This window comes from Dromiciops gliroides, chromosome 1 (genome assembly GCF_019393635.1).
Source record: "Dromiciops gliroides isolate mDroGli1 chromosome 1, mDroGli1.pri, whole genome shotgun sequence".
In the NCBI taxonomy this organism is placed as follows: Eukaryota; Metazoa; Chordata; class Mammalia; order Microbiotheria; family Microbiotheriidae; genus Dromiciops; species Dromiciops gliroides.
This window is the reverse complement of record NC_057861.1, coordinates 741405267-741423986: the sequence shown is the minus strand read 5'-3', so window position 1 is coordinate 741423986 and position 18720 is coordinate 741405267. Positions and strand designations below refer to the sequence as shown.

The 18720-nt window shown below is 40.9% G+C and overlaps 1 protein-coding gene across 3 annotated transcripts in view; it reads right to left on the bottom strand.

The window, feature by feature from the left end:
• CFAP20DC (CFAP20 domain containing) overlaps window positions 1–18720 on the bottom strand; it is a 201402-nt gene that overhangs the window by 19673 nt on the left and 163009 nt on the right. For 2 of the 3 annotated variants that reach the window (XM_043979859.1, XM_043979861.1), the window contains one exon: window positions 16635–16696. In XM_043979859.1, the coding sequence (XP_043835794.1) occupies window positions 16635–16696 (62 nt within the window). Of the gene's footprint in view, window positions 1–16305; window positions 16427–16634; window positions 16697–18720 lie in introns of those variants that run through there. The other variant, XM_043979860.1, reaches the window with a different exon arrangement.

Genomic DNA, 18720 nt, shown 5'->3' with positions numbered 1-18720 from the left:
CATGACTGCCCACATATTATCAATATTAAATTGCTTCTTTTCTTAATGACAGGGGAGATGAAAGATAATTTGGAACACAAAATTTAAAAAATGTTAAAAATTATTTTTACTTGTAATTGGAAATATATATATATATATTAAAGAAATTAAATGCAAGTGTGCTTGGCAACGCTCCACTGGAAAACCCATGAAACTCAGAGTACTCTCTGGAGGCAATGGCATAGCATGGTGGCTGTCCTTCCATAGGATTTCTATATTCCCTAGCCTGGCTCTGAAAACAAAATGGTACCTGGGCTGAAATCTACCATGCCAAGCCCTGACAGTTTAATGGTCCAAGCTGAAGAAGGTGGCTGAAATGGGACAAGTGGCACATTTTACAAAAGAATGAGATGGAAGATAAGCATACGTGAGACATGGAATCATCAGACTTAGGGCTGGGAGCCATCTTAGAGGTATCTAGTCTAACCCTTTATTTTACAGAGATTAAGTGTCTTGCCCAAGGTCTCATGGGCATAAATGGTAGAGCTTGGGATTTGAACCCAAACCTCACACTCTGGGGTGCCATGCTTACTGAGGAGTGCCACAGAAGGAATAGAATCATGTGTATAAAGAGGAGGAAATTTAAACTAAAAGCTGTTTTTTGAAATATTTTTTAAACTTGCTGGAACATAAGAGAACCCCATGGGGTATTCAAAGTAAGTCTCCTTTCCACTTTATTTTCCCCTGAAGGAGAATTATATGGGGTGAAATTTCTTGAAGAAGCAGTCAGTTTATCTCCTCAAAACAGAAAAACTAATCAAGCATTGTCTGATTAATTAGAGACACTTTTTTTTTTTTTTGCTATCAAGGCCTGGGGCTCTAATCAATTCAATCAACATGCAAAGAGACAATCTATGGCCTTCTACATTAACAGAGTTGAATGTTAAACAGCCGACTGACATTGTACTGCCCACTATCGAAAGCAAATGGAAAGTAGCTATTTTCCCTGATTATTCCAAGGTAGGTTAATTTAATGTTACTGCTCTCTTTCATAACCATTTCTTTTGGTGGATTACAAAGAGAGCACGCTTCCATCTTCTCATTCTTTCCCCTAGCATTTTCATCAGGATAAAAGACTTTCTGTTAAAATACATGGGAAGTAGCTTTAGACCACGTTCAAGGAGGGGCACTGACAGCAGCATCCCAGAAAGATTTGCAGGTAAAAGCCAGTCCAGAAATGCCCCTGGCTACCCATTTCCATTCAGTAGCAGACAGTTGGCTCCAGAATTCTTCTGAAACAACAAAACAACTAAAGCCACATACAAAATGAGAGAGATTCCATTTGTTTCTGCTAGCCTTAGGAAGTGATTGAGGTGAATGTGACCCACAAAGTATTTACACTGTGGTTCATGTGAAAGCTCGGGCTGCTTACCCAAAGGTAGTACAGAAAGCCAAAGAGGTCATGCCAGGCAGGCTTCTTACTGGTGCTCGTCCCAGGTTAGCCACTAAGCTGTGGTGATGCCCACACTTGCGAGGTGCCTCTTCCTGACCACATTCCTTATGATTTATCTTGACAGATTTCATATAGACTTAGCTTCAAAATGTATCCTTCCTCCCTTGCCAGGATGTCAGCTTCTTGAGGGCAGGGACTTTTCATCTTTGTCTTTGTTTTTTTGTGGGGTGATGGGAGTTAAGTGACTTGCCCAAGGTCACACAGCTAGTAAGTGTCAAGTGTCTGAGGCTGGATTTGAACTTAGGTCCTCCTGAATCCAGGGCCTGTGCTTTATACACTGCACCACCTACCTGCCCCATCTTTGTCTTTGGATCACTCACTGGGGCTTAGCCAGAAGCAATGAATGAAGTCATCCTTTTCATCACAGGCCCTTTGCCTCAGAGGTTGGCCGACTTTCACCTGGGGGGGCCTGACCATGTCTCAAGTTCCATAAAATCATTGAAAAATCCCTGGATTTCCAGTAGGATTTAGTTCTTTTGAACTTAGTGTCAAAGAGTACAAGGCTCTAGAATCCTTCAGAAAGATGACATTAATGTGATTAAAATTCTAATATTGACATAGCTTTGGTTAAGCCAACTTGGCATCATTCCACATCATTCCACTCTGTGTCCTAGCTAGTTTTTGAATTCAGCACTTGGGCTCCTATTCCCCGGCTTTGTGTCGTCTTCCCTCGTCCTCCCCCCTCTCCCAAGCCTGGACTGCACACTCCTGTTTCACCTCTACTTTTTGGAATCCCATCCTTTCTTCAGAGCTTATGTCCTCAGTTCAACAGGAATCCTTTCCAAAGTGGCCCTTGGTGCTCACTCCCTCTCCCTCAAATGACTATATACACACATACATGCACATTATAATTAAATGTATACATATGATTTTATATATGTATCTATGTGAGCACACACGCATATGTATAAAGCTGCTGATGTGTGTCATCTGTAGTGGGATGTCTAGTCTCCTTCTGGGAGGCAGAAATGCTTTTGATTGAGCTTTCTATCCTGCAGCTACTGACACCGCTGAATCTGATCAGGAGGGTGCTGCCTCTCCTCTCTCTCTCTCTCTCTCTCTCTCTCTCTCTCTCTCTCTCTCTCTCTCCATTAACATGGACATAGCTGTTTCCACATTCTATCTCTTTAACCAACTGTCATATTCTCGAGGGCAGGCACTGCTTTTTGTTTTATCTTTGTATTCCTCACCTAAATAAATGGTTGGCTTAGATTAGGTTGGAGGGCTCCCCCTGACTGTAGGTCTTCCAGGGAAGACTAGATGACCACTCACTGGGTATGGTGTTGGGGGGGTTTCTTGTTTAAGCTATGGCTTGGATTAGAAAGCTATTGAGCGCCTTCTCAACTCTGAAATTCTGTGCTCTAAAAACACAGAGGTAAAATTGTTCCTCATCAGGGACTGCTGTCAGTTTGGATTTTTGGTTTCTATGAGAAATTTCCCAAGATCCAGCAAGAATGGCCACCCATGAAAAACAACGTTCCCAGAATATTTGGAATTTTATAAATCTAGAGCTGTGAAGGGCCTCAGAGGTTATATAGTACAACCCTCCCCACTGGCCTTTCCCAGATGAGGAATATGAGGCCGCAGAGGGGAAGTGATTTGCTTAAGGTCACCCTGGGGAGTGACTGGAACAGCTGGGTCTTTGCTCCAGGACTTCCTCGCTCCCAAGATTTTTTCCACCTTGCCCTGCATGCTGCCTGTCTTCTCCCTGAGCATTCAAATAAACCAAAAGACTGAGGCATAATTATAAAACTGAATGGTAATCATTTTGATGATTAAATGGGTAGGAGTAACTTGGTAAATGACAGAAAAAAGATCCAATCTGAAGTAATTCTACAGTTGTATATTTTAAGGATCACAGCACTGATGTTAATTTTTGGCAAGCCACCCGATGTAAGCCATGTCACATCAGGAACTGGAAGCGTCAATGATTTTTCTAACTTTAAATATAGCTCATTACCTTAGAGCTAGAATAAAAAGAAAATGACATCCAAACTTTTTATTTTTTAAAGAGCAATGTGACTCTGAGGTAGTTACACGGAAAAGAAAGGGCAGGCTGGGCTTAACTGAATGCTTTGATTTAAACGTATGGGTTTAGAGAAAGAATCAAAGATAGCAATTTCACCATCAACTCTGACAAACCATAAAAAAACCCAAAATTTTGGACTGATTTGATTTTGTTTTCTACATGTACCTCCTCCCCCCACAAATTCAATAGTAAAATAAAAGTGTTATGAGAAAAGAAAGGTGCTGCTATCTGAATGACAATTTAATTTTACCCAGTATTGGCTTGTATGCAAAAGAAAACAAAGCCCTGGAAAAAGTTGACAAGATCCTGAGTTGGGCTGATGTTATTTCTCAGCTGTTGCATGATGTGATACTAATTGTAATGTTTCAATTAATGAAAAATATTGTGACATATTGATGATATTGAATGTTGGGCATTAAAAAAACTAGATATGAGAGTAAAATATTCCTTGAACATACTGGTAGCATAAAGTTTTCAGAATTTCATTATGGATCAAGTCTGTAGGCAGTCTTGACCTGGTATCTATGAATTTGGTTTAAACAAATATTTTGATAACATGACTGATTTGCTTTGTAATCCTTTCTATTTTATTTTATACATTTAAAAACCGTGATCTGGAGAATGGAGTCTGCAGACTTTCAAAGGGGTCCATGACATAAAGAAGGTTCAGAATCGCTGTTCTGGTTAGCTGGGAAGGACACTGACTCTGCCAAGTCCCAGATAACCAGAGCCACCACTGCCAGGGACCTCTCCCTCCTCTTCTTCCCTGGCTGCTGCATAACTTGCCTGTGGAGTATGTTCCCCAGGAAGTTGAAATTCTAAAGTGTACCGATAATGGTGATACTTTTACTGCTGCTGCTTTTAAATGAACTTTTTGATTTTACAAGTGTTTTAGCACGTCTCCTATCACGTGACCTCATCACAGCCCCATGAAGGAGGAAGGCAGAGCTCTGCTTAACAAATGAGGAAGCCGGAGCAGATGAAGAATCGACCCAAATGGTCACAACGAAGAGCCCAGAAGCCACTTTCTGCTAGTTCACTGTAAGAAACACCAGGGCGGCGGGCGTGGTGGTGGGGTGTCACTGGGATCGCGCCATGGAACAGGCGTCTATTACACACCCACTCTGGCCCGGCTCTGAGGGGCGACGTGCATCCAGGCCTGCGGGATGGCCTGGAAGGGCCGGAGGAGAGTCCGGAAGAGCAGATGTCTCTGATGGAGCGGAGGAGAAGGAAAAAGGCTGGAGAGGTGAGCAAGCTGGAGCCAGCCTGGGAAGGGCCTGAAATGCTGTGCTGAGGAGCGCTTACTTTCTCCTCCAGGCCATGCGGAGACACAGGCTTCCCAAGAGGGCACCGTGGAGACGCTGGCGAGTAGGGCTGGAAACCAGACTTTACGGGTTTGCGGAGCAGGGGGTTTCTTTCCCCTCTTCCAGCTATTCCAAGGTTTCCTGGACTGAAGGAAGGCTGACGGTATCTTCCCAAGACAATGGAAGCAAGTTTATATACACAAGCCACTTCCAAGTACTTAAAACAGATTTGCTACAAAACACAGTGAGCAAGCAGGAAGCATTTACCTTACTCAGTAAGCAAGGTCTACACTTGACCAAAGTACTTGTTGAACGCACAAAGTGCCACGCTGGAGGGTGAGGAGCCAAGCATTTACTAGCCGTAAGATGGGCCAAATATTAAACATGGATTAATTTGCAGAAAAAAATCAAACCTCAAGTTCTAATTAAAACGTTAGTGTGAGGGCGTCACAAGGGCAGCTAGATGGCGTAGTGGATACAGCACTGGGCCTGGAGTCAGGAAGACTCAGGTTCCTGAGTTCAAATCTAGCCTCAGACACTTACTAGCTGTGTGACCCTGGGCAAGACACTTAATCTAGTTTGCCTCAGTTTCTTCATTTGTAAAATGAGCTGGAGAAGGAAATGGCAAACCACTCCATTCTCACTGCTGAGAATGGCAATGGTGGGAAAGACATCCTGATGTGAAGAGGGGATCTGCAGTTTCAGTTTCTGCAGTTTCCATCTTCAGTTGACTGGAGGAGAGAAAGAGAGAGTAATTGTGACATAATATGAGAAGGGGAGAGGCAAGCTTTTGTCCTAACAACCAGAATAATAACTAGCATTTATACAATGCTTTAAGGTTTGAAAAGCACTTTGAAGATATATCACTTTATTTTTGCAACAGCTCTGGGAGGTAGGTGCCATTATTATCCCCACTTTATAGCTGAAGAAACCGAATCAGAAGATATGAAATCACTTGCCCGGGGTCACACAGCTAGTAATTATCTGAGTCCGGCTTGGACTCAGACCACATGTCCACTCACATAACTGGCTGAATCACAGCTGCCAAACGGATATTCTTCAAGGTCAGGTCTGACCAAATCCCTGGCCTCCTCAAGAAGCTCTCTGGGCTCCCTGACACCACGAGGATCTGAAGTCCTTCCTACTACTCTGGTTCCAATTCTCTTTCTGGACCCATGTCACAGAACTCATCCTCCCAGACTCTTAGGCTCCCATACATGGTGCAGCCTCGGTCCCGTCTCCCTGACTCTGTACAAGCTGTCTGCCCCCTCGGCCTGGCTGGCCTCCTTGCCTCCACCTCACAGAATCCCTCAGCCTCCTTTAGAACACAACTGAGGCTCCTTCTAAATTTAGACCCAGGATCCTGTGAAAGAAAACAAACTATAACAAAATCACTAATGGTAACTCATCAGCTGAAAACAAAGAAAGAAAATTCATCAAAAATTTTATTGCTTGTTTCAAAATTTCTGACCATAAGTCTGACAAGACTGAGAGCAAATTAGCCGGAGAAGCACATGTTGGTATGTGAGATTCAGCAGAAAGAAACAAGGTGGGTAATTAGATTTTAATTGTATAGCACCCTGATGGTAATTTGATTCCTACTTCAAATTCAACATAGCTTTCCTTATTAAGTACTTGCTACCTGAAAAGTATTATGCAAAGTGCTAGGCTTACGGAGAGGAGGACAAAGGTAACGTTTGCCTTTAAGGGGTACATGGCATCCTAAGTAGGGGGATTTGGTAGAGAAGCATGGAGAGCTGTCCATGGTCCTCTTCGAGACAACTTTTTGACTAACACCCTTTGTCTTCATATCATAGAGGTTCCCTGAGAAACACAAAGCCATCCATGTCCCTATCTGACAATGTAAAGAATATTGTAGCTGTGGGGCAGCTAAGTGGTGCAGTGGATAAAGCAATGGCCCATGATTCAGGAATACCTGAGTTCAAATCCAGCCTCAGACACCTGACACTTACTAGCTGTGTGACCCTGGGCAAGTCACTTAACCCTCATTGCCTTGCCCCCCCCCCCAAACTGCACATGAAGAATATTGCAGCCAACGAAAATCTCACTTCTCTACTGAGAGGATAATAAAGACATGAATAAATTTCTGGGTGCATAGTATTAGGAAACCCTAGGAAGGGCTGCTTGAGGGAATTGTACAGTCAGAAAAAGGGGGTTGCTGGTTTTGCTTTAGTCCGGCGATTTCTGCAGTATTGTTTAGTTATAAATGCCCCCTTTGGGATAAACACTGACAAACCAGAGTGAGGTCAGTGAGGGGAGAGCCATGCCACATTAGAAGTGATTGAAGGAACTAGCATTACTTATAACGGAGAGGAGGAAGCTTAGGGGGATAAGACAGCTGTGTCTACATATTTAGTATCTGAAGGGCCACCCAGTTGAAGAACTAAATTGATCCTGCTTGATCATAAAGGGAAAACCTAGCAACAAATGGGTAAAAGTCATAGAGGCCAATTTAAGCTTATACGTAAGGGGGAAACCTTTCTAATGATTAGACTCAAGTCAAGCCAATAAGTATTATGTGCACACTATCTACCAGGTATTATCTCGAATGCCAGGGATACCAAAAAGACGAGACATTCCCTGTCTTCAAGAAGCTTACAACCTCACGAGGGAAATAGCATGCCAACAACTGTACGTATATGAGCACAGGGCAACTTGGGGGTGATCCACATGGGCAAGGCATCAGCAAAGACTTCCTGTAGAAAGTGGAACTTTGGCTGAGCCTTGAAGGAAGAAAGGAGGTGAAGATGAGGAGGGAGAATGCTCTAGGTATGGGGACAGCCAGTGAAAATCCTTGGAGAAACAGCAAGGAGGTCAGTGTCACTGGGTAGTGACATATGTGGAGGGGAGCAGTAAGTCACAAGAAGTTTGGAAAGGTAGGAAGAGGCATTAAAAGTCAAACAGTATTTTATATTTGAACCTAGAAGGGATAGGGAGTTTATTGAAGAGGACCATGAGGTCAGACCTAGGCTTTAAGAAGAACAGTGTGACAGCTGAGGAGAGGTCAGACTGGAGTGCAAAGGCACTAAGGCCACTGTGATGGTCTAGGCCTTGGGGATGAGGTTCTGCAACACGGCTGAGGCAGTGTCAGAAGAGAGGAGGGCCATTTACAAGAGGTGTTGCCTAGATAGAGTCCACAGGCTTCGGCAACAGATGGGATGGGGGAATGAGTGTGAGGAGTAGTGGGTTTGGAGCCTGGGGGATTGGGAGGGATGTTGATGCCCTGAACAAAGGAGAGTAACAGGAAAGTTAGAAAGAAGGGAGAGTTTAGGGGGGAAAAGGAGAACTGTCTAAAAGCGCAACAGGCTGCCTTGGCAAGTAGTGGGCTCCCCTTCAAGGGAGGACTTCAATACAGATGACTACTTGTGGAATTAGAGAGATATTTGATCAGGTTTTGATTGGATCAGATGGTACCATTAGTCCCTTCTAAGTGTGCTACTTTGTGATCTTTTTTATATCTTCATCTTGAAGTCTTTTTCTTTACCCAAAGACCTGCAAATGAATGTACTGAAGGAGACAGGAACAACTAAAACCTGCTGAGCTCTTGGGCTAAATTTCACTTGGATGTAAAACATGACTGCCTGAAACCAGATGAGTTCCTGTGGATTGCACTTACTCACTTGTGTTTGGAGTCCATCAAAGTGCTTAGAAAGGCAAAGTGATCTTTAATTTGCATATAAGGTTCATTGTATCTTATTATGTAAAACTACCAGAGGTTGAGTGAGAGGATAAGTCAATACAAAATGACCTAACCCTCATATTAAAATCTTTATATGAACTTGGTAGCATAATTAGATAGTTTATAGGCAACAGAGATTTTATTTGGATACTTGGCAATGCCGTGACAGTGTCGCTTTATGTAATTGAAGCTATTTTACACCAATTACAATTTTTAATTTATATGAAAAATATATCAGGCTTTGCTCTGGTGTCCATCAGTAAAAAAACCAACAGCAATGCACACATTACAAAACCAAGGTTTTCTATACAATTCTAAGTTCAGGGTGTTGAATTCCAATGGGAATCTAGAATGATGTAACCTGACATTCTTCCTATTATATAATGCAGTCATTTTACTCTCAAATGGTCCATGGTTTCTAATGACACCAATCCAAGCATATGAACCCTTCTTATATATACAACAATGTTTCCAAATATAAAAAAGTATTCTGGAAATATGAAGATAATTCAACAGCATTTACAGAGGATTTTCACTGAGAAAACGGTTTTGGTTTTATGTAAATCCTAAATGGAAGGTCACAATTTCTGTTGAAAAAATTTAATCGTCTCAAGAAATAGATGTGACATTATTATGCAAAATACGTGAATTAAAATCTGTATTTTCAATGCAAGCTTCAGAAAAGATTCTGACTACAAACCTTTCTAAAGATTTCTGTAAGGTCACTGTTTCTGGTATTTCAGACAGTGCTGTTTACTGATTCGAAAGCTAAGTATTTTAAGAAGGATATCAAAACTATTTTAAGGTCAAACTGGCAATATGTTGATTATTAAAAAATGCAAGGCAAGTGCTTTATTACATTATACTCTGAGAGTGTTATTGTAGTTTAAAAATATCATTAAATCAGCACAAACCAACACTTATCATTTCCTGCACATTTTTCACACCGAGCTGCATTCTGACTATGAGTAATCTGTTAATCTGTTCTTTGCCACGCAATCCGTCAAAGTGACAGATTCATTCCATCCCTAATACATAATATCTTCATTTACTGTATGCCTTGGTGCAACTTTCTTTTTGCTAGAATTGAGATTTGGAAAATCACAAGCAAATTTACAGAACGTCACTTGGGTTCTTACTTGTTCCCATTCCTTTCATTATTCCAGCAATAAAAATAAAAACTTTTTTTTTCCCTTCGGACTTCTAATGTAAATTAATTGTACTTTGCAAAGTAAGGCAATTTCAGGTTTTAGCAAGTCTCATTAAAGAGGTCAAAAAAAGGGCAATGATAAAATATGGAGAGAATTCACTGGTCCTGGAGTCCAAACACTAAACATAATAGAATTTTCTGCCAACGTTAGTGGCTAATGAATAGATTTTTCTCAGCCTCTAGCAGTGAAGAAGAAGATATCATTTCATTAAGCTGTATAAAGATGAATTGCACTAAAAGATTTTAGCTGGCAGACAATTCTTTTCTAATGATAGCTACATGGTAATTTTCTTTTAGGCTCTACCTTCCTTTTATCATGGGCTGACGAGAGGCCCAGATTGTAGGTTTTTGTGGCTCACTATTGAGATGATACAAATGGAGTCAATTGAAAAAAAAGCTTGAAAGTGTTTTATTACCTAATTTAACAGAAAATATTAAGCTCTTCTTTACCTTAATTGCTTTGATTCATCTGTTTATAAGTCTATTAGCTTGGCAAATAAATAGCATTAAGGATTTTGAGAAAGACAGTATGCTCTTCTGCAAAATTCCAGCTAGTTCACATTTAATCTCCGTCCAATAAAGGATAATGAAGCTTATCAGTTATAAACTATCATTGGGCTTTACTCTTCTTCTGGTCCAAATGCTCTTGTACTTAGTAAAACGTCGATCAGCTTGTCAAATGCAATGAGGCCATTTATTTTGTGAACAAAGCTGTGACAAAATACCTGAAGCTAACTTCTAACTAGTCTTGTCTCAGCACCATCTATTTTCTTTACACATGCAGTGCCCAACAACCTTCTGTTGGCTTGAGCTGCAGATTCTAGCAGGTTTGTCTTAATGAATGGCTAGGAGGATAAGAATTTCTTTTTAAAATTTTAAATGAATGGATGGGGAAGAGTCACTAGAGCAATAACATAATTATGAACACACTTAAATCTGTTAAAAGTTGTTTACCTTAGGGGCAGCTAGGTGGCGCAGTGGGTAGAGCACCAGCCCTGGAGTCAGGAGGACCTGAGTTCAAATCTGGCCTCAGACACTTGACACTTACCAGCTGTGTGACCCTGGACAAGTCACTTAACCCCTATTGCCCTGCAAAAAACCCCCAACCCCCCCCCCCACACACACACACAAAAAGACTAATGAGGCACTGTTGATGAGTTTGGCTCAATCACATTTTAGCTATTGTTGTGGCCGCAAAGAAGAAAAAAAAAAGCCATCCCAAATAAGAATCACTTAAATCAAAATTTATGCTCACTATAATCAAAACTACAGCATTAGTTGCATCTGTACAGAAAATTAGGTAAAAATCTTCCTCAAAAAGTCCCAAAAGGTTGAATTCCATTTGACTGCTGCAGGGATCCAAGCTCTGGCTAGGGGTGAATATTTTTCACTTCAGATTTGGCACCTGTTCAAACCATCCGATCCAATCCAGTCTGATTCGATCAAATTTGATCCAATCTAGTCCAATCCAATCTCATTCCAACCAATCAGTTCCCATCCCATCCCATCCAATTCCATCTCATCCCATCCAATTTGATCAGCAATTATTAAAGACCCACTGTGGGCCAAACCACTAAGCTGGGTCTTGAGAAAGCAAAGAAGAAACCGAACTAAGGCCCTGCCCTCAAACACTGGGCATTTTACTTCCTATAAATCAGATTCAGAAAATAGAGAACCTATGTAATATATTTTTAAAGTACCTGTCCTGATGATTTAATGAAAACTTCATACTGTATTATGGTCTGAAAGAATTACATATAAAATATGCTCTTAAAAGGCAAGGTAGGTGGCATGGTAGATAGAGGGGGAGACTTGGGGTCAGGAAGACCTGAGTTTGAATCCTATTTTGGGCTTTTATTAGATGTGCTATCCTGGTCAATTCACTTCACCTTTCTCAGTCTCAATAGCCTCATTTGTAAAATATGGCCAATAATAGCACCTACTTCCCAGGGATGTTGTAGGGAACAAATGAGATAATCTTACAAAGCGCATTGTAAACCATAAATTGCTATATAAATGTTAGCTACTGTTAGTAACAAAATATTGATAGATTAAGATGAATTAAAATCACTTCATTGTTAATAGTGCTAATTTTGAAGATAGTCATAGAAGAAGACAAAACCATAAAAACATGAGATGCATATAAAACTTAATAATGGTTTTAAAACTGATAAATTTTCTTTGTGTTTGGAAAAATTATTAACCAATAGAAAGAAACACATACAATTTACTCTATTTGGAAATCCTCAAGCCTGCAGAAAAGAGACAAATGGTGACAATAGACTCAGTCCAATGTAATACATGTAGGGGACAAGGAAAAGAGAGCTTGCTTCAGTCAGCCTCTGCTGAGCTAGGGTGAAGCGAGGTCAGTGCGTATTAATCATCTGTCAAAGACTGGAGGACTTTATCGGCCAATTATAGATAGAGAGAAGTTTACAGCGCATAAACATGGGCCAGAGCCACCAAGAATTCCAGCCCCAACACAACCAACAGTGACATTTTTAGCACAGAGATAAGAGATGCATTTTTTAAAAGGCTGTGCTATCTACTTCTGCTTGGCTATTTTAGAGTTATTTTACAAATTTTTTATTTCTGTTAAACTATTTTGATATTTCCCCCCAAGTCTTCGCAAGCCTCTCACTACTCTTACTCTCGATTTATCTAAGCTGAAGCAAGAATAGCAAGTGTCATCATACTCTGAAAGAAGGCCCTGATTATGGGCTCCATCTCTAGATGCTGCTACCCAGAAGGTAATCATGGCTTATTTTATAAAATCAAGGACTAAGCAAAAATATCCTCAACTGTTTGGAGGACTCTAAACAAACATATAAATAAATGTGCCTGCTCTGAGAACAGAGCAAAACCTAGAATACCAGAAGGCATTTGAAAATAAACTGTGTTAACCCGAAAATGACATCCACTTTGCTTGCTTTGAAAGGATGTCTGAGTCTAGAAGAGGCAGCCTTTCTCTGCATGGTGGATGGCGGCATTGCTTTCCTGACCCACCCCCTTGAAATGTCTGGGGTCACAACGGGCACTTCTGGACCTCCTCAAGGCCACTGTTCTCCTAAGAGGCAGTGTGGGAAACTCAGGGCTTGGGATGCTGCTTTACTCCCCAGGTCACACTGTTAGAAGAGTTACACCCAGCCCTAACAAGACTGTGTCTAACTCCTCTGCTCTAAGACCTACATTTGTAGGAAAAGTGCTAAATAAATGTGAGTTACAGAGTAAGTCTGTGTGTGTGTCAATTGGGGTGAAGTGACTTGCCCAGGGTCACACAGCTAGTAAGTGTCAAGCGTCTGAGGCCACATTTGAACTCAGGTCCTCCTGACTCCAGGGCTGGTGCTCTATCCACTGTGCCACCTAGCCGCCCCTAGAGTAATTCTTAAAGTTAAATCCATCTACGTCAGACCTCTCCATTCCTTCTATTTCCCTGTATTCTCTTCTTGCCTGTATCATCTGATTCCTGCCCTGGCCTTAATAATCCTAATCGTGTACAGTAATAAGTGAGAAACAAATAAATAACTGAATGAATGAATAAATAAATACAGCACTTACTATGTGCCAGGCACTGTGCTAAATGCTTTATAAGAATCTCGTTTGATTCTCACAACAACCTTGTGAGGTTGGTGCTATTATTATCCCAATTTTACAAATGAGAAAACCGAGGCAGACAGAGGTTGAGTGATTTGCCAAGGGGCATGCTGCTAGTGTCTGAGGCTAGATTTGAACTCAGGTTCTTCTGACTCCAGGCCCAGTGCTCTATGCATTGTAGCCCCTACTTAGCTGCCTGTATGACAGATTCCTTTAATGTTCTCCAATACTCAAGCGGACGTGGGATCTCACTGATTTGGGAGCTCCCTCCAACAGTGCAGACTGCAGCTCAGAGATTTCTGATGTCCATGTCCACTCATAAGTGCAGGAGGAGAACAGAGTGGATCCAATGTTCTGGAGGCCTTCCTCAGTTTCCCCATACCTAACGTCAAGGATGCTAGTTCAACCCTATGTTGTCCATCTGTTGCCAGCTCTTTCCATATGACCAATCAATCAACAAGCATTTATTTATTAGGTGCTTCCTACATGCCAGGCCCTTGTGTAAGAAGGGCAAAAGCCAAGGTCTGATTTAGACACCTCTTAAATTAATGAATTTTCATTACTGTCAGTTACAAGTTACTCAACAAGGCTAGTTTCCTAACAGAATAGATAAGGAGGCTACGCAATTAGCGTCTGCTAACACTGTACTCAATGGTAGCCCTGAATGCCTTACAGTCTAAGGGGAGACAACATGTGAGTAAACCTGTCTTCTCTTCCCATCATTCATATTCCCGTTGATATCTTTTACTTTGATAAGAGAAAACATTTCACTGAATGTGTTTATGACATTTGAATTGTTTTCATCTCAGAAATCAGATATGGAGAAAACTCCTTCAGGTTACCAACTCTGTGGATTATCTGAAAAAAAACACACAACCCAACAAACACCAACAACTTAAGGCATGGGTGACATCCCGTCACCACTTAGTCGAGCCCTTGTTTCCTTAGTGGTTGTGTCTTCTAATCATCTCGACTTCTTCCATTCTAACCAAATATCAGCATCTAGGAAGTAAAAAGGGCACCAGTCTCATGCAGAGACTCATGTTTCTTCCTCCTGAGGCCTAACATGCTGACCTTTCAGGGTCAAATCCAGAAGTTGTGCTGGAAAGGCAACTGAGCTAAGTGGGTAGAATGATAGGCTCCTACTTCTATGGCTCCTTCAGAATTCTTTTATTTTTCCATTTTAATTATCTGTATCCTTTAAAGTATGTTCTTTACTCTGGGGTATAATAGCCTGGGACATAGTTGCTAAGCTATAAAATAAATAAATGTCACGAGATGAGGCATGGCTTTCAATTATACGTTATAAATTTTTTTTAACAAGATACGATTTCTCCAATTTTTATATGATGATACATGCTGACCTCATAATTTTATCACCTTTTATATTTATAGCCCAATAATGCCTTCTTGGCAAATCACAAAGGCTGCTGAATTTATGACACAACGGCCTGATAGGTAATTTACTGATTCTCTGATTGACTGTAAAACAATTTTCTAGGAAAACTGGTGGAGAACATACTGGCAAATTAAGTTGACTACATTTTTTTTCCTGAAGAAATTTGGCTTTTAATTTCAATAAATGAAAATGTAAATGACCTTTGCTGAGTGATTAAACATTTACTGAGTGACATAACACACACGCTCTATTGAGCTGAGGAGGCACTGAGCCATCCCGGTTACCTCCCCCTGGGCCTTTTCCAAAAGGCGGTGTCCAAGACTGACCAGGGCAGAGGACCTTAGGAAAACAGAAGCTCCCTACTCCCGGAAGGTGGGCCTCTCTTCAGCCACTTTCGGAGCACATGAGCATAGTTAGGGGTCAAGTCACCCTGCCATCTCGGAGGGAGCTGGTTGTCCACTGAAACACCTTCTGATCACCCCCGCCCAATCTTGTACCTGCAGAGCCACTTTCTGGAACTCAAGTATACTATCTTATATTACATTTCTATGCAGAAAGTGTTTTCAATTTAAACTTATAGAATTTAAGTCAGAAAATCCCTCATCTTCTGTAAACAGATCACACCTGCAAGTGAAAATATGAAGCCTGATTATGAAGTAATGAGACTTCTTTTGTGTCTTATTTGGATGCTCAGTCTTATTGGTCTCTTGTGATGCCCCAAGTAGCTCAGCAGCTCTAAGCAGACAGCAGCTGAGACTGGGAGGGGCCTTTGAGAGCATCGTTAAATCCTTCTGTTTACATAAAAAGAGATGGATGTCCAAAGACAGTGCTTATTGGCTAAAAGTCTCCCTGCTGGCCAGGTGATTCAGGGAAGCCCAGAAGCTGGGCTCCATCCCACTTTGAGGCCAAAGCTGGGTTCCTTCCACCACATCATATTGCCACCCTCCTGTACCGCAATGTCATTAATTTAGGATCTATGCTGTTTGGGAGGAAGGGTGATTTACTCTTGCATCATGTAGAAAAATAAGGTGTTGCTCATAAAATTAATTTTTTTCTGCTTTGAACTTGCATGGAGGAACTCTTGGTCTGGGAACTCCCTCCACTGAAGGAAGCTGCCAATTCCTACAAAACATGGAATCTCAGGGAGTTGTCTGGAAGTGCTGAGGCTTTCCCTGGGTTAGTAAAGAGGTGAGATGTGCATTCAAGTCCTGATTCCAAAAGTGATGCTCGACCTCTAGGAAATGAAAGATGCAGACAAACGGGCAGGCAACACATTTATTCTAAAGACATTAAGTTGCCTCTAAGTGCTTCAGAAACAGTTATTTATAAAGGAAAGGGCAACGTTAGCACACACAAATTCCATATCCTTCTTACCTAGTGATTATATCTGATAACAGTTTATGGCTCTTGGTAAGACAACAAGTGTTGCTGAGTAACTTGTGTAACGGAAAGTAATTCAAGCTAATTCATTTACAAGGTATCTCATTTAGACTTTGCTTTCCCCAAGTAGTCAGGCTTCCCTTATGGAATACGGGCACAATAATACTTGCATCGCCATGAAAAAGCACTTTGTAAACTTGAAAACAGCATGTCCACGTAAGTCATGAGTAATAATGGTGAGCTTTGATTGCATTATCCAACGTTCCTTTATAAACCTCAGAAGGTTTTAAAAATAGTGGTATTTGGAGCCGAGAAATTCTGAAACATGAAATGCTTATTTAGATCCACAGAAGTAGACTTTACTTTAAAGTTATAGAAAATACTTTGAACATATAAAGAATTGTCCCTTGCCAATTAGAAAGAAAAGTCATGATTAGCATTTATTAAGAAAAACAGACCGAACAAAGGCCAAGTCAGTCTTCTAAGCAGTTTACACTCATCATCGGGAGAGCGGATGATTGCTTACCGAGGGTTAGAAGGAGAAGGAGGATCCATTTCTTTCTGATAGTGGTGTCCTTGATTGACAGGCTGCAAACAAATGATGAAAAGAGTACTTAGAAAATACGACTGCAAAGATTTTATTTGAAAAAGGACTGTTCTTAAGCGCATATTCCACCTTGGAATTCATCACCAAGCTCCTCATACCTGTTTCAGTTTATCAGTTAGTTGGTTGACTTTGGGTCATTGGTGATTGGGTTAAAAACTGGTCCCAACTTCTCAGGCTGACTGCTAGAACCCTAAAGAGAGAAGGTCACTGCTCCCTCAGCTTAGCAGATTCCTCTGGAGATGGGGCTGTCTCCTCTAAGTGTCTTCTGAAAACCCTTCCAGTTGCCTAGTTTGAACAACTTGGTGTGCTTTTTGGCTTTATACTCTCCCTCTCTCTTCATGGCCAGTCCTCGACTAGGCCCTTCTTATACCTACGTTAGAAATCTCTCAGCCACCACTGCTTCTATCTAGCACGTGTCATAATAGCCTTTTGCTTGGGTGACTGGTATAACCCTAGAGCTGTTCTCCTTGTCTATGTTCTCTCTCTCTCTCCCTGCTTTCTCTCCACATATAGTCTACATTAATCTTTTAAAAATATTTTATTTCCAGCCCCAAATAGATGTAAAAACAATTTTGACATTCTTTTTAAAAAACTGAGTTCCAAATTCTTTTCCTCCTTCCTCTTCCCACATTGAGAAGGCAAGCAATTTGATATAGGTTATACATGTGCCATCATGCAAAACATATTTCTATATGTCATGTTGTGAAAGAAAACACAGACCAAAAAACAGCCCACAAACAAAGAAAAAGAAAAAGAAAAAAGTTTGAAAAAAGTATGCTTCAATCTGCATTTGTATTCCATCAGTCCTTTATCTGGAGATGTATATAATTTTTCATAAGTCCGTTGGTGGGGCAGCTAGGTGGCACAGTGAATAGAGTACTGGCCCAGGAGTCAGGGGGACCTGAGTTGAAATCTGGCCTTAGACACTTGACAACTTATTAGCTGTGTGACCCTGAGCAAGTCACTTAACCCCAATTGCCTCACCAAAAAAACCCCAAACAAAAACAACAACAACAAAAAAGTCTGTTGGCATTGTCTTGGGTCCCTGTATTGCTGAGAACAGCTAACTTACTCATAGTTGGTCATCATACAATAATGCAGTTACTCTGTACAATGTTCTTCTGGTTCTGCTCATTTCACTTTGCATTCTTTCCAGGTTTTTTGGAGACCATTCTGCTCATTGTTTCTTTCTTTCTTTTTTGGTCTGCTTATTATTTCTTACAGCACAACAATATTCCATCACAATTATCTACCACAACTTGTTCAGTCATTCCCTAATTGATGGGCATCCCCTCAATTTCCAATTCTCTGCCACCACAAAAGGGATACTATAAATATTTTTGTACATGTGGGTCCTTTCCCTTTTTCTTTTTAATTTCTTTGGGACACAGAGCTAGGAGTGGTATTGCTGGATTATATTTTTATAGCCCTTTGGGCATAGTTTCAAATTGTTCTCCAGAATGGTTGGATTAGTTCACAACTTCACCAATGTATTAGTGCCCCAGTTTTTCCACATTCCCTCCCACATTTGTCATTTTCCTTTTCTGTCATATTAAACAATCTGATAGGTGTGGGGTGGCACTTCAGACTTGTTTTAATTTTCATTTCTCTAATCAATAGTGATTTAGAGCATGTTTTCATATGCCTATAGATAGCTTTGATCACTTTGCCTGAAAACTACCTATTCATATCCTTTGACCACTTATCAATTGAAGGATGACTCCTATTCTCATAAACTTGACTCAGTCCTCTATATATTTAAGAAATGAGGTCTCTATCAGAGATGCTACTATAAATTTTTTTTTTCACAGCTATGATTACCAATTGTATATTTCCCTCCATCCTATTGCCACCCATCTATCCTCTCCCTCTCCTTTCACCCTGTCTATCCTTAAAGGTGTTTTACTTCTGATTACTGCCTCCTCCAATTTGCCCTCCCTTCTATCTCTCCCCACTCTCCAAGTCTTCTCTTATTCCTTTGCCCTCTTACTATCCTGTAGGGTAA